The sequence below is a fragment of the Primulina huaijiensis genome, chromosome 2 (genome assembly GCF_012295235.1).
Source record: "Primulina huaijiensis isolate GDHJ02 chromosome 2, ASM1229523v2, whole genome shotgun sequence".
Lineage (NCBI taxonomy): Eukaryota > Viridiplantae > Streptophyta > Magnoliopsida > Lamiales > Gesneriaceae > Primulina > Primulina huaijiensis.
Window position 1 is genome coordinate 23,838,705 of NC_133307.1, and position 15,083 is coordinate 23,853,787.

The 15,083-nt window shown below is 30.5% G+C and overlaps 3 protein-coding genes across 3 annotated transcripts; all 3 read right to left on the reverse strand.

The window, feature by feature from the left end:
* Positions 1 to 6,473: 6,473 nt before the first annotated feature.
* Positions 6,474 to 9,546, reverse strand: LOC140970742 (rhodanese-like domain-containing protein 4, chloroplastic). The gene is made up of 8 exons (XM_073432629.1): positions 8,662 to 9,546; positions 8,401 to 8,503; positions 8,214 to 8,297; positions 7,750 to 7,824; positions 7,599 to 7,673; positions 7,335 to 7,415; positions 6,967 to 7,176; positions 6,474 to 6,874 (listed from the first exon to the last, which is right to left on the reverse strand). The coding sequence occupies exons 1-8, from the start codon at positions 9,297 to 9,299 to the stop codon at positions 6,827 to 6,829; spliced, it is 1,314 nt and encodes a 437-aa protein (XP_073288730.1). The 5' UTR covers positions 9,300 to 9,546; the 3' UTR covers positions 6,474 to 6,826.
* A 305-nt stretch (positions 9,547 to 9,851) lies between these two features.
* Positions 9,852 to 12,663, reverse strand: LOC140970741 (uncharacterized). Its single transcript, XM_073432628.1, has 8 exons — positions 12,269 to 12,663; positions 12,094 to 12,167; positions 11,878 to 11,958; positions 11,563 to 11,647; positions 11,376 to 11,473; positions 11,214 to 11,301; positions 10,440 to 10,791; positions 9,852 to 10,356 (listed from the first exon to the last, which is right to left on the reverse strand). The coding sequence occupies exons 1-8, from the start codon at positions 12,557 to 12,559 to the stop codon at positions 10,103 to 10,105; spliced, it is 1,323 nt and encodes a 440-aa protein (XP_073288729.1). The 5' UTR covers positions 12,560 to 12,663; the 3' UTR covers positions 9,852 to 10,102.
* A 623-nt stretch (positions 12,664 to 13,286) lies between these two features.
* On the reverse strand, positions 13,287 to 15,058 carry LOC140970743 (abscisic acid receptor PYL9-like). Its single transcript, XM_073432630.1, has 3 exons — positions 14,791 to 15,058; positions 13,809 to 14,024; positions 13,287 to 13,739 (listed from the first exon to the last, which is right to left on the reverse strand). Exons 1-3 carry the CDS (start codon positions 14,890 to 14,892, stop codon positions 13,530 to 13,532), a joined length of 528 nt encoding a protein of 175 aa, XP_073288731.1. The 5' UTR covers positions 14,893 to 15,058; the 3' UTR covers positions 13,287 to 13,529.
* Positions 15,059 to 15,083: the final 25 nt, after the last annotated feature.

The window sequence follows — 15,083 nt, forward strand, 5'->3', positions numbered from 1 at the left end:
TTAATAATATACTTAACTCAAACAAGATAATTATTATTTTGATTTTATTTTCAAATTCAATTTAATACTATTATAAATATATGAGTTTTAATTGTGAACTTACTATTTTACCTTTTTATTTGTTTTACAATTTATCATGTTAATGAGGTTATTTTAGTCATTTTCTATGTTGATTTAATATAGTCATTAATAATGTACTTAACTCAAACAAGATAATTATTATTTTTATTTTATTTTCAAATTAAATTTAATTACTTTAATTTAAATATTGACATCAAAATTATAAAAAATTCACTATCATAAGCTTAACTCAATCAAGTTATTTATTAATTTTATTTTTATTTAAAATTTAAAATTAATCACTTTATAAATATATGAGTTTGAATTGTGAACTTACTATTTTACCTTTTTATTTGTTTTACAATTTATCATGTTCATGAGGTTATTTTAGTCATTTTCTATATTGATTTAATATAGTCATTAATAATGTACTTAACTCAAACAAGATAATTATTATTTTGATTTTATTTTCAAATTAAATTTAATTTTACTTTTAAATTTAATTACTTTAATTTAAATATTGACATCAAAATTATAAAAAATTCACTATCATAAGCTTAACTCAATCAAGTTATTTATTAATTTTATTTTTATTTAAAATTTAAAATTAATCACTTTATAAATATATGAGTTTGAATTGTGAACTTACTATTTTACCTTTTTATTTGTTTTACAATTTATCATGTTCATGAGGTTATTTTAGTCATTTTCTATATTGATTTAATATAGTCATTAATAATGTACTTAACTCAAACAAGATAATTATTATTTTGATTTTATTTTCAAATTAAATTTAATTTTACTTTTAAATTTAATTACTTTAATTTAAATATTGACATCAAAATTATAAAAAATTCATTATCATAAGCTTAACTCAATCAAGTTATTTATTAATTTTATTTTTATTTAAAATTTAAAATTAATCACTTTAATATTTACATTGACATTAAATTCATAGAAAATCACTATCTTAATGTTATAAATTTAAATAAATAAAAAAATCACTATCATAATGTTATAAATTTAAATAAATAAATTGTTGATATTACAAACATTGAGGGTATAATGGGAAGACAAATGGAGATTAGTATGAATGAATAAAATTAAATTATTAATAAATGTTAAGGTCATGTAAAATATTTTTTTTCCCATTTATAATATAGATATTTTTAGACTACTCATGTATCAAAAGATCTAATACTATTATATTATATTATACTATTATAAATATATGAGTTTGAATTGTGAACTTACTATTTTACCTTTTTATTTGTTTTACAATTTATCATGTTCATGAGGTTATTTTAGTCATTTTCTATGTTGATTTAATATAGTCATTAATAATGTACTTAACTCAAACAAGATAATTATTATTTTGATTTTATTTTCAAATTAAATTTAATTTTACTTTTAAATTTAATTACTTTAATTTAAATATTGACATCAAAATTATAAAAAATTCATTATCATAAGCTTAACTCAATCAAGTTATTTATTAATTTTATTTTTATTTAAAATTTAAAATTAATCACTTTAATATTTACATTGACATTAAATTCATAGAAAATCACTATCTTAATGTTATAAATTTAAATAAATAAAAAAATCACTATCATAATGTTATAAATTTAAATAAATAAATTGTTGATATTACAAACATTGAGGGTATAATGGGAGGACAAATGGAGATTAGTGTGAATGAATAAAATTAAATTATTAATAAATGTTAAGGTCATGTAAAATATTTTTTTCCCATTTATAATATAGATATTTTTAGACTACTCATGTATCCAAAGATCTAATACTATTATATTATATTATACTATTATAAATATATGAGTTTGAATTGTGAACTTACTATTTTACCTTTTTATTTGTTTTACAATTTATCATGTTAATGAGGTTATTTTAGTCATTTTCTATATTGATTTAATATAGTCATTAATAATATACTTAACTCAAACAAGATAATTATTATTTTGATTTTATTTTCAAATTCAATTTAATTTTACTTTTAAATTTAATTACTTTAATTTATATATTGACATCAAAATTATAAAAGAAATCATTATCATAAGCTTAACTCAATCAAGTTATTTATTGATTTAAATAAATAAAAAAATAACTATCATAATGTTATAAATTAAATAAATAAATTGTTGATATTACAAACATTGAGGGTATAATGGGAGGACAAATGGAGATTAGTGTGAATGAATAAAATTAAATTATTAATAAATGTTAAGGTCATGTAAAATATTTTTTTCCCATTTATAATATAGATATTTTTAGACTACCTATGTATCAAAAGAAATACATGATTGAGAGAAAATGTTTTATACATTTCCGTCAAATTCATGGAAAATCCCTATCATCATAAATAAATATATGATTTTCATTTCTGAGCTTACANTGTTATACATTTAAAAAAATTGTTAATATTATTAACATCAATTTTAATTTTAATATTATAAATATATGACTTTTATTTGAAAACTTACTATTTTACAATTTTGTTTATTTTATAATTTATCATGTTCATGAGGTTTTTTAAGTTATTTTCTCCGTTAGTTTATCTATTACTATTATAAATATATGACTTTTATATCTAAATTTACTATTTTATCATTTTATTTGTTTTATAATTTGTCATGTTCACAAGGTTCTTTAATTTATCTTATACGTTAGTTTAATAGGATTATTGATAGATTACTCAACTCAATCAAGTTATTTATCATTTTAATTTTAATTTTACTTTTATTTTTAAATTTAAAGTTAATTACTTTAATTTATATATCAAATTAATAGAAAATCACTATCTTAATGTTATACATTAAAAAAATTGTTAATATTACGAACAATAGGATAATAATGGTAAGACGAAGGACGATGAGTCGAATTGAATAAAAATAAATTATTAATAAATATTAAGGTCATATAAAACTTCTTTCTCTCATTTAGAATAGAGATATTTTAAGACTCTTTATGTGTCAATAGAGATACGTGATTGTGAGAAATGTTTGTATGTAAATGATTTCAAACACTGTTTTTAAGCTATTTAGTCAATTTTTTGTTATATGTGCTGCTAATTAAATATTACTAAATAATATGATCCATTTGATCATTTTGTATTCTTGCAATGAGATGAGTTTTTTTATCCTAGAGTTAACATGTTTTATTATTATATGTCATTTGTATTGATCATGTTGTGTTTGGATTGTATATGTGATTTGTTTGTTCACCGAAATAGCCGAAATATTTTTTTTGTTTTTACCTTATGTCTCAAAATATCAAGAGATAATATTTTTTATTTATTGGGGCAAATGTATTTCCAGACTTGTGTCTATAAATCAATATTTAAAATTTTTACTACATTATTTTATTGTCTATTCAAAATTTTTGTATTTTGATTGATAGAAAGTATTTTAATTTGAATTTTTATGTGCTTGCTTATATTATTTTTGTAGTATTATTTATTGTAAAAATAATAGGTGGACTAAAAAAATTCGGTACATTTAAGAGTCCTATTGTGGACGGCAAACATGGATAAATTGTTAAAATATATAATATCCAATAGATTTTTGACATGCGATTTTGTTCTAATTCAATGATTATGCATGATTCTAAATTTTAATTATATTACCAGTTAACACATGCTTTGTTGTTGCTACATATATTTTGTCAATGGTCTAATATTTTTTTTAGGTTTAAGAAAAATTGTGTGACTTTATATTATATTTTTACGACTATTTTTCTTAATGGTTTTATTAAAGGATTTTTTTATGATGATTTCCAGGCACCATTTTTCCCTTCGTGTCTTTTTTTTTTCCTGAAAAAATATGTGGAATATCTATGAAATAATGACGTTAATAAGATGCTTTCTCTTTATTTGGAAAAAATATTGGAAAAATTATACAAATTGTGAATAATATAAGTTAGTATTTAATTTGAGAGTGATTTATGCTTTTTGTTGCTCATATATACTTCCATTTCTATGTTATTGTACTAAATAAATTATTTTTAAACTTTGACTTATCATTTTTCTCTTATCGAGGTTGCTTGTGTTATGATTTTTTTTATTCATTTGATTAATATTGTTGGCGGTAATTGATTTTTCTGATATTATATGATGTGTCTTGTTGTTTATATGAAAATAAGTATGAGAGTACACCAATCAAAGCCACATATTTTGGGTCTTCTGTCCTATGAAGAGGATAATAGATGGTTTCTGTAAAATATGTAATTTATTGGTTCTTCATACATATAGTCTACGAAATGCGTCAGATTTTGAACAAAAAAGTTAAGGCAAATATAGTGGATGAATAAAAGACATGTTAAATAAAAAATAATGTTACATATTACTATGTCTTAATTTCTGTATGATATAATTCAAGCACATTTTTTTATAGATATTTGAAATTAGGTCTAACTAAGCAACATGAAACATATACATACATATTAAATCATATTTAAAGCAAAATGTTAAGATCAAGAATGATTCAGATTTAAATTTCAATGAAGCACAATGAAGAAGAAAGTGAAGAATTGTATGTGTACGTTAACGCAAGTGTTATATAGTGATTATGTTGCTACTTCATGATTTGCGATATATGGATATCATATAAAATGTCGATATTTCTAAAAAATAAAATAGTTTTTCAAAAAGAAAAAATTCCTTCATTCAGAAAAAAAAATACACGAAAAACAAATTTTGCATATTTCTCATTCTATTTATAATGGTACGAGAATAATTCTAAAGCATTGTGGACACAATAGATCAATTTTATGCATTTTGTTGAGATATTGAGCCAGTTTCACTTTATTTCCTCCAATATTATCTCGATATATTTCGAGGTGGCTGAAAGGTTGTTTTTATCTCTTTTTTAGTTAAAGTCTCTAACCAACTAATTAATAAGATATACGATGCTAGCATAGAAAACTCATCGCCAAAAAAATTCACTTAGCCAAATATTGAAATTCAAATAGAATTCTACAATATTTCATAAAATTAATTTTGATTATCATAAAATGCTTATGAAATATAAACAATTGTATTATTAGATGAGATATTGAATAAGACTAATATGTTGACATATATTTGAATGATATCTCATACGCATATCTTAATTACGTTATTTGTGTCTTTTCTCAAGATTTTTTAAATACAATTATTAATTTTGTATGTCGTTCCATAAGATATAAAATATTATAAAACAAAATATCAACTCAATAGAAGAAAATTCGTTTTGTTTAAATGAATAATATAATATTATATTCTAGACTCAATAAATTAGATTGAAACTATATCATCATCATGATATGATGCACGCAATCATTGTTCTAAAGCTTTCAAAAAAATGATGAACGAGATGACTTTCCTGAATTGCGTCAAATTAAACGAGGACACAATTCTAAGATATATTCATTTAAAGAGATCTTCAAGTATTTTTTATCACAGTGATTGAGAAATAGTTGTTAATAATTTATTAACATTATAGCTATATGTTGACAATATTGATACTAAATATATAAAAATGATATCACAAATATCACAATGTTTGAAGAAGGTGCAATACTATTAATTGATTATGTTGTTGAAGAATATACATCTTATGCATACTTTTAGTCACAAGTGAAAATCTATCACGACTAAAAATATTTTTTCTTAAGAGTTATAGTTGATTGTCAAAAACTGAAAAATCATTTAACAACAAAACAAATAGTCGGAAAAATAAGATTATCAGATAAAAACAATGTAGAAAACCGAAAAAATGTCGTGATAATGAAGCAAACTACAAGCATGTCAGATCACAGATGAGGATTGTGAATAACATAATAGATGTTAAAAACGATCAGATACTTGTTGAGTATACCAAAATGGTTATACGCATATTATAACAAAATACAACAAAGAGGTATTGAGCTGTCAAAATCAACCAAGAAGCATATTGAAAAGTGTGTCAAGTGGATAAGATAACTTCTTCGATAAATATGGCGTCTATGATCATGATTTTTTTATTTTTTGTGACTTGGTTTGTTTCAATTGATAAATACTATTAGCCATGTTTAATTAATTTAAATATGATCAAAATTTCGTACATATATTTTCAGCAGTTTAGGTTCTCACATGCACCGCACGTGCACTTTTCTAGTATCTTCAAATATTCATATGTGATAGTAAATCAGGTCTTTGTAAACATGTTTCGAAGTATTTCGTTAAATAATGTGATACATAACGGTAATGTGAAAAATATAGAAATGTACAACATTGTTTTTTTTTTTTTTAGGTGAAATATATTGAATAATGTGAGGTTTTTATTTTTATTTGTGAAAAAATATAAAAACTTTCTAGAAATTTGGTTCCATCTTTTGCTTGCATAAAAACACAAGATCATAAATGAAAAACTGATGGGAAAATTAAAGAAACCAATTTGGCTGTCCAAATATAATTTTCCCCTGCCATTAAATCTTTTATGTTGCTGTCGTGCAACAATGGAACACCCTTAAAAAGTGACTGCGTACCAGCTACAGATAATATATGCTAACATGCCACTTAAACTTATTCCACATTTCACAATCACACCAAATGCAAGAAGAACGAAAAGGGCGAAAAGAATATACTAGAAACCAACCACGACAACGTTTATAAGCATGCATCATGGTTGAAACATCAAAAGCTCAAAGACCAGGAAGAGAGAGGTTCGGCGCAAGTGGAATAATGAATGTTTCTCCTGTTGCAGAGACACAGCAGTGGAAAGCTACGACTCTATGGCTGTGACGGCATTGGGGAAGTTGGAGGCTTGTAATCAGGATACTGCAATCAAGAAAGGATACAAAGAAACGGAGTTAGATAACTTAATCAGATCACTTTCCTGCTTGACAGGATTAAAGCATTTGCGGAATTACATTAGGGAATGGTGAAAGAGGCCTAGATATTCCAGGTAGAGATTCTTCTTCAATTTCAGATTTGGGGACAGAATTGACTGGGACACTGTTCACCTCAGTAGCAGACTCGGGTTTCTGCACTGTACTATCAGCTGGTGCGGTAGTAACCTCTGTTGGGGCAGGTAGGGCCTTGGTAGTCTCCGGAAATGGTAGAAGAGCATTCCCAATTCGCTAAAAAGTAAAAGTAATACGTATATTAGTCCACAAAGGGAAGCTCCAAGTAAAAATTGAACCATCACATATGCATTTTACAAAGAAAGTACAATGCAGAATAAAATGAGCAGCTTTTAGCTGTTGGCACAAAATAATTCTCCAATTTAGTGTAATACCTGTATATCATCCACAAGCTCTTTTGCAGCGATTTTGGTGTCCACGAACTCTTCAATTTGCTGTACAGTTTGTTTTCGATCCTGTCACAGAAACATTAACTGCCTGATTTCACCATTTTTTTTGCAACACAAAGTAAGAATGGGATACCAGATTTTTGAACAGTAACTGTCAGATTTCACCATTTTTTATTGCCTGCCTTTAGATATGATCTTAAATGGAGTAGAAACTGTAAAATTTAAACATGAAAAGACAAAATGAAAAACCTCCGCAAACAGGAGTTTCGTGCTGACTAGCTGAATGAGACCCACTGAACCTAGGACTTGGAGAATTGTTTCCACCTGAATATAAGTGGGAAAATCAGACAACTCATAAACCTCGAATACACTGTAAGTTTGAAAAACTCCGGACCCAAACCTCTGCAAAAGCAAGAGCTCCAAGTGCAGCTACCACCGCAACACCAAGGATCAGAGGCACAGTATCAGAACCATCCTGAATTTCCATCACAACGGTTAGTGATTCCTTCCAGAAACTTGATTAAAAAAATTTCAACATCCTCTCGGTTTTGATCACGTCTATTTAATTCAGCATCTATGTCATTGATACATCTATGACGCCTCCATATCCCTTTCATCCGCACATACCCTCTTGCTGTAATTCCACAGGTGCATAAAAGCTACGGTTCAAACCATTACAGAACCATTATTTTGAAATTTCCATCCAATCTTTCTTCAATTCGTGTTGCAAGTTGATTATTTGTAAATGTAGCACGGGTTACAATGAACTAAATTTCTAATAACATGAATCCAAGCTTTCCAGTTTATTTTCTTACTCAGCACTAACATTCAGCAGAAAAAAGAGATGCGAGCTGAGATAATTACCACGAATCCACCGCCAAATGCATCGGTCAGACTGCTGAGGTCGAAGCTCGTCTTCTTTGGAAGTATAAACGGAAGGCCACTGTTCTGCATATTTTTGCATTTATCCTTGAGTTACAAACCAGTAAATGTACTGATTCAAACTTAAAAAGAGTTTCCAAAACGAAGAGATTAAAAGGTGTGAATCAACCTTCCAGCCTCGGGGTCCTTCTGCACCATCTCTGATTGCATAAGCAGCTTTGAAGCCATTTGCTGTTACCAGCTCCGCCACAAGTTCAGAGTTACCATCAAATCTGGCTTCCACACAAATAAAATTTTCAAAAGACACGTAATGTCGCATAACATTACCGTATATTTCCAAGTATTCTGAATATTAACACAGTAGTGAAAAGCCAACCAATTATTTTTTGTCTATAAGCCAAATTAAGAAAGATGGATCCAAAAATCTTACTTGTCCAGAATGAACAATGTCGTGTTTTCTGGATTTTTAAACTTCAAAGATAGCTTCTTCAAGAAACCCGGTTTATCTTCACCTTTATACGCAATTGCCACCGGCTTCTTATTTAGGCCTCGAATATCTGGGCTACCCGATTGCTTCACCTCTAATGATGTTCTTATATCAAGCAATTGAGCATTTGAATCGTTGCCCAATTTTGCATAAGCAGTCTTTGAACTCTCCACTCCCCATGGCTTAGGATTGCTGAACAGCTGCGAAACCACCAGCGGCACAGCCAAAACCGCCACTCCGCTGCCAACAATTATGGGATTCTCCGCCACGAAACCGAGTACACTATCAAGAACTCCACTTAATTGGAAGTCCGGCGAAAAGCCGCCACCGCTCACTGATTGCTGGAGGGCCTCTTCATAACTCAGCGCTTTAGCAAACCCAGAACTCAAAAGTGAAGATAAAAGCACTGAGCAGCCCGGCAGGTATCCGGACACAGACAGATGACCCTCTGAGTTGTTAGAACTGGAAAAGGCTTTATTCTTAAATCTACAAATGGAGGTCGGTGATGGGTTCTTTCTGTGCCCTGATCTTTTAGCAAAACCCGAAACTGGAGTAAAAGCTACTGCCTTTAGCGCCTCCATTGCATTATTTAGACCAACGATTCTTCAGTTATGTATGCTCCACACACCATACAAAGTGGAATATATTATCTTGAACTTTCTGTGAAGCTGATTGTAGACACTCATATGCTACTGTTAGCACTTTTATGTTCTCCAACAATTGCGATCTGGCTGGTGATTCGGTTCGTACGTGGAAGTGATATGAACAATTAGCCAATCGTTGCATTCAACGTGTCAATGTGGTTGATCCTGATTTTGGAGTTTTGCGATATAATTATTTGCGTGGCTGACAAATTCCCACGAAATGTTCTTGGAAAAGCAATGTTGCAACTCTAACACACACATTCCACGGGGAATGCTAGTACATCACGCATAAGCTGCGTGCCAAGTGCCATCTAGTACTTTCTTGTTTCTTTTAACCAGAGTACAAGAAAGTCAGTAAATCATGACAGTCGTATCTTGTATTAAACGCACCAGACTTCAAAGTAATCGGCCGCGACTTAGATTTTTTGCTTATGACAAGGAAATCATGTAAAAAGTCTGAATAATGTTGCAATAACCACATGCAAAAAGGATTTGTTCTCCACTGTATATCCACAGAAGTACTCTGTCACATAAATAACTAGATATATTAAAATATACACGAGTTCTATGTGAAGTTCATGAAATATTGGCTACTACATCTTTGACTTGGAGAAGCAAAAAGTTTTGAAAATGCATAGAAAATAATAGAGAACCGCAGTCAAACTATGTTCGCGCGTCCATCTAGGAAGAGTGGTAGGAGCGCCAACTTTGAAGAACTATGAAGAGCTTTTTTTTCTTAATCACAAAATGTCGAAAAAATAATCAAGGCCCTGCCCGATTTCCCAGATTGAGACGCCAGCTCCCCAAGATAGAGCTAGTTGCAAACGTTGTGAGATGGACATGAGAGAAGGGTAGAATACAACATGATTGACTTTCTGATTATCAGAGTACACGAAGTAGTGTTCAGCACTGTTTTCCTCCCAGTGTATTTCTGGCTTGTGTTGTTCTAACAAAAACAGGTACTCTCTCCCGACAATCGGTCCACCGCCTAGACCTGCAGCAGAAAAAATGAGATTTTAGGACATCTAATGTGAACCTCTGTCGAAGCCAATATGCAAATAGGCATACAGAATGTACCTCCGGAAATGACAAAATCATTCCCGTAAAAATTGATGCCAAGGAATATCATTTTGGCCAATATCTTATCAACAACACTAGTATCAAGAAGAAGTACCAAGGTTGAGTGGATCCACTTTAAAGGTGCATTTGGACCTGGATTCTGAGGGCCAGAAAAGTCATATGTCAACAGAGAGAAACCATCTACAGATTCACTCAAGTACCGAATATCTTCTGGTCCAAAATCATATTCCTTCAGCTCATTGGAACGAGGAGGGCCAATAACATAAACTAGTTGCAAGCTCCAGTTTCGGCTCTGCGCCAAGTCAATAGAATGCATGGCTTGTCCAAGTTGCCTGATAAACCGTAGGCCCTGGATTTGTTAAAAGAAAATAGTCTTATCAGCACTAGCAAACAAAATATCTTAAACGAGCTAGTTAAAACAAATTCAGAACAAACTAGCGTTTATATTAAGCCCACATCAAGCATCAAAATCAGACGTTCAAACCAGACAATGCAAGAGGAAGCCCATCCCAGATCAGCCTTTACCATTAAATAACCTTGAAAATCTCATTTAAAGTAATTAACTCAATGAATCCAAACTGGACGTGATGAATAAAATCACGATTCTAATTCAGTGACTGAAAAGCGAAAATTCAATAGGACAATAACTTTTCCAGTTGGAAAACTTAAAAGGAAACATTGATTTTATGAGAACAGAGTGAAAACATCACCAAAGGCAACACCAACATTTTACAAAGACAAAAAGAAAACGCTGCATCTGCACCATATTACCATGCTCCGCATGTCTGGATCATGCAAAACACCATAGGCAGCCCATCTTGACCATGACTCCAATACTATGCCATCAAATTCCATTTCCCTTGAAAATGACAAACATGGATATAAGACAGTGAGAGATGACGCAAAAAAGGCAGAGTAAAGGAAAGGATTTACATGCACTCAGTTATGATAAGATCAACAGCTCTATCCTGCTGCTTCTTCTTTTTCAGCAGATTCACAGGGATCGCTTCCAAAACCACCCTAGGTAAAAGCTTTTGGGAACAAGAAAAATCAGTAATACATTCAAGTGAAAATGTAATGTTCTTATTTTACAAGACATCTGGATTCCAGTTGAGCAAACCTGAGCATTTCCACTCCTCCGGAGCTCCAAAATCCATTCTTTATCGACATTATGTCTTCCTTCCAAAACCAAATTTGTTCCTTGGCTGGCATCAGACAAAACTAATTTCACGCAAATTAGCAAACGACATTAAAGTTCGTCTAGTCAAGGAGTATTTTTGTAATAACACTATCATTGGTAACACATAAGTATCACTTAGATGCAATTAAAGCTATGGATACGTGAAAACATATAGAAAACTAGAACCAAATCAAGAAAATGGAACTGCAGATTAGCATCTGACAGCAACTTTGAAGCTCAAGATGAGCTGAGTACCTCTTTAGTTCATACCACACAGGAGATAAATGAGTAAATTTATTGTTGTATTTCTTGGCCATCTCATACCCCCGTGAATTCCTGCAAAAGCATCCAGTGCCAAAGATCAAGCTAAAAGTCAAATATTCGAAACCAAACAATACATTTTTAGGAACTTCGATCGATATTTGACAAAGACCATATGACGGAACAACATCAATCGAAAAAATCAAATACCATGGAGTAATGTAGGCCAGGACTGGATTTGTAAAATTCCGACGACTCTTATACTCCGAAGTCTTCATATTCTCCTGAATTTTTTTTGATTCCCAACTTTAAATTCAAGGAAAATTGATACCACTGCCAATTAAAGATAAAAACAACAAAGAAAAATTGGAAATAATGAGCATACAGCTAACACTTGCAGATAATTCATTTCAGCAGTGACAAATCCTTCTTGTTTAATATACGGTAGGTCCGGGATTATACTTGCTGCTTTTGTAATCGAAGAGTTTCTTCTACCATAAAACACTAATAAAATCGCAGGAAAAACCATGAAGAAGGCAAATACAGCACTAGTGGTAAACTTGCGATTGGGCCAGTTGGCTGAGTTTACGGCTCCGGCACGCTGAGTCGACGAGCCGAACCGGGTGTATTGGCTGTCGGGAGTGAGACCCGATCGGCGGTCTCTCTTTTTCGCCATCACCGCCGCACCTTAAAGTAAAGTCGCTATCTCAGGGCCTCTTGGGCCTAGTCAAGAAAATCCATTTTTTCATTTTTGGGCCCCGTTACTCAAATTCATCAGAAGACACTAGACAGTGTGTTTTTTTTTTTTTTTTTTAAATTTAATTAACTAAAAATTTTGTCAATGAATTTGATTTTAAAATTAGAAATCCTTCCCCCCCCCAAACAATTTTATGTTACATTTAGTTGGGTTGGTGAAAACTAGATAAGATAAATAATTTTTTGATTATTAAAATATTGAGTAGGAAGAGAAATAATATTTTAATTTGATTGATTAAATTTAAGATAAGATTATAAATAAATAATTAATTTTGTTATTCTCATCCATCAAATACTTATGCAAGTTATCTAACACGGCTTAGCTTATTTTGTTCAAATTGCGAATTTGGATAAATAGATTCATTGTTAAGATTTTGAAATCCATTATTATGATTAAAAAATATATGAGTATGTATGCTGTGAGATGGTCTCACGAATTTTTATCTGTGAGATGGGTAACTCTACTGATTTTCACAATAAAAAATAATATTCTTAGTATAAAAAGTAATATTTTTTCATGGATGACCCAAATAAGATATTCGACCCACGAAATTGATTTGTGAGACCGTCTCACAGGTGTTTTCGTGAAAGTATATATATAAAACTTGTGGGTGAGAAATTTCAAATCCAGACATGCATAGTGGATATATCCAAAGAACAAGCCAATTCGAGTGGATTTACATATTTCAATGTCTTTAAAATAAAAGCCAATCTCATTTCCTTGATAAAACAAAAACTTTAACGAAAGAAATTAAAGCGAAACAATCATTCCCTCGTATTAATTAAGGCTATTAAACATACTAGTTACATTACACTATAATACAAAACCTGATAGATGATAGTATGGGAGAAGAAAATGTAGGCAGAGTTGCTTTTTTACATACAACGAGTCACTGCTCGATGGATTTGGTACGTGCAGCCATTCTTTCCGAGACATCGGCCAAAGCTTTGAGGTTGCAGTTGATTAAAGCATTCACGAAGCAACACGTCTCGTCTCCGGTGTTTCCTGGAGGAACATCCACCACGAAAGACTCTATCACCAGTGTCCCTGGTCTCCCATCGATCATCTCCGGATGGACGGTGATTATTGATGAGTAATTCTGCAACGTAACAATATATTAATTTATTGAGTATTAATTTAGTACGTTAAAAATTGTATTTACAGAAACCTTTAGTCTGTGGTCACCGCCAACAAATTTGACTCCCAGAATATGTTCCTGGTCGTCGAGCAGCTCCAACCTCTCGGTGCTGGTCGTGGCCGGAAGGCCTGATTTCACGTTAACTTCTCTAACACTGCCAATCTTGAGATCACCATCTACTGTGCATCTGCTAACAAATGGCTTGTACTCCTGTGGCTTGTCGAATCTTCTTACCAATGACCAAACCTAAAACCCCATTTCGTAACAAGTTTATCATAAAAAAATGTAAAGGGATGAATTCCAAGAGCGAGTGGGAAGAATTTAAATTATGGATTTCTAATCTTTTAGGTTTGTAGCTAAAACCAACTACAACTTTAAAGTCGAGAATATTTTACGTTTGTGTCGTCTTTTTCATCCTTTTTATTGTTTTTTATCGCTACTCTAAATTTTCAAATTTTTTTCTAAAAATTATAGCATTGAAATGAAGGAAGGAAACAAGAATAATTAATTATTATTTATTACATATTGTTCGCTCCGACATTTTGTAATTTATAAGCCAACACATACATATTGATAATAAAAATTTCGCCTCAGATCGATCACTAGAATTCGGAAAATTTCACACATAACCATAAAAAAACTAAAAAAGCATACGCATAAAAAACTTTTTGTGATATTCAAGAAAAAGCTTTGGTTTATTGATTTTCTTGAGGGATTTCACATACACTCCTGCACAGCCTTGATTTATTGATTTTTCAACAGGTGGTCTCAAGTTATATATATATAAAAAAAAGGATGGATCTTTAGATCATTGAATTATAATTCATGGTATTCATGCAAATTTCCAGTATCAAGTAAATCTATATGTACAAACGAAAAACCCTTGAGAAAAATCAATCAATTAGTTTACTTCCAAATAAATTAAAGATGATATGAGAAACCAATAAATCGAGAAAACAAATGGAAAAAAAAAGAGTAGAAAACAAATAAAAATGAAGATGAGAGAGATTACAATGTTGACAGGGGCTCTGATATGCTTGATAACAGAAGAAGAGCACTGGTTCTCACGCAGGTGGTGCCTGTGGTGTCCACACATATAGTACTGCTCCTCCATTTCCTGCGATAAAAAGTAAAGATTTTGATGATCTACAAACTCAGTTTTCAAAAATCCCAGAACAAGAATCTCATAATTTTCACTTAAAAAGACAGGTCCGGAGAGATTGAAATTTAAGGGGTACTGATGGATTATTATTATAAATTATCTTTGTATGGTCTTAGTCACCGTATAATGCAAGATATATATAA

Bases quoted from the DNA above. Each gene is read 5' to 3' on its own strand.
- LOC140970742 (XM_073432629.1), bottom strand. From the start codon at position 9,299: ATGGAGGCGCTAAAGGCAGTAGCTTTTACTCCAGTTTCGGGTTTTGCT. The intron at 8,504-8,661 runs GTAAGATTTTTG...TGTGGAAGCCAG, and splicing joins ACATTGTTCATTCTGGACAA to ATTTGATGGTAACTCTGAAC. The intron at 7,416-7,598 runs GTTTTTCATTTT...TTTCTGTGACAG, and splicing joins CGAAACTCCTGTTTGCGGAG to GATCGAAAACAAACTGTACA.
- LOC140970741 (XM_073432628.1), bottom strand. From the start codon at position 12,559: ATGGCGAAAAAGAGAGACCGCCGATCGGGTCTCACTCCCGACAGCCAA. The intron at 11,959-12,093 runs GTATTTGATTTT...ATGCTTTTGCAG, and splicing joins CTGGCCTACATTACTCCATG to GAATTCACGGGGGTATGAGA. The intron at 11,474-11,562 runs GTTTGCTCAACT...TGTTCCCAAAAG, and splicing joins GGAGGAGTGGAAATGCTCAG to CTTTTACCTAGGGTGGTTTT.
- LOC140970743 (XM_073432630.1), bottom strand. From the start codon at position 14,892: ATGGAGGAGCAGTACTATATGTGTGGACACCACAGGCACCACCTGCGT. The intron at 14,025-14,790 runs GTAATCTCTCTC...ATGGGGTTTTAG, and splicing joins TCAGAGCCCCTGTCAACATT to GTTTGGTCATTGGTAAGAAG. The intron at 13,740-13,808 runs GTTTCTGTAAAT...GTTACGTTGCAG, and splicing joins GCGGTGACCACAGACTAAAG to AATTACTCATCAATAATCAC.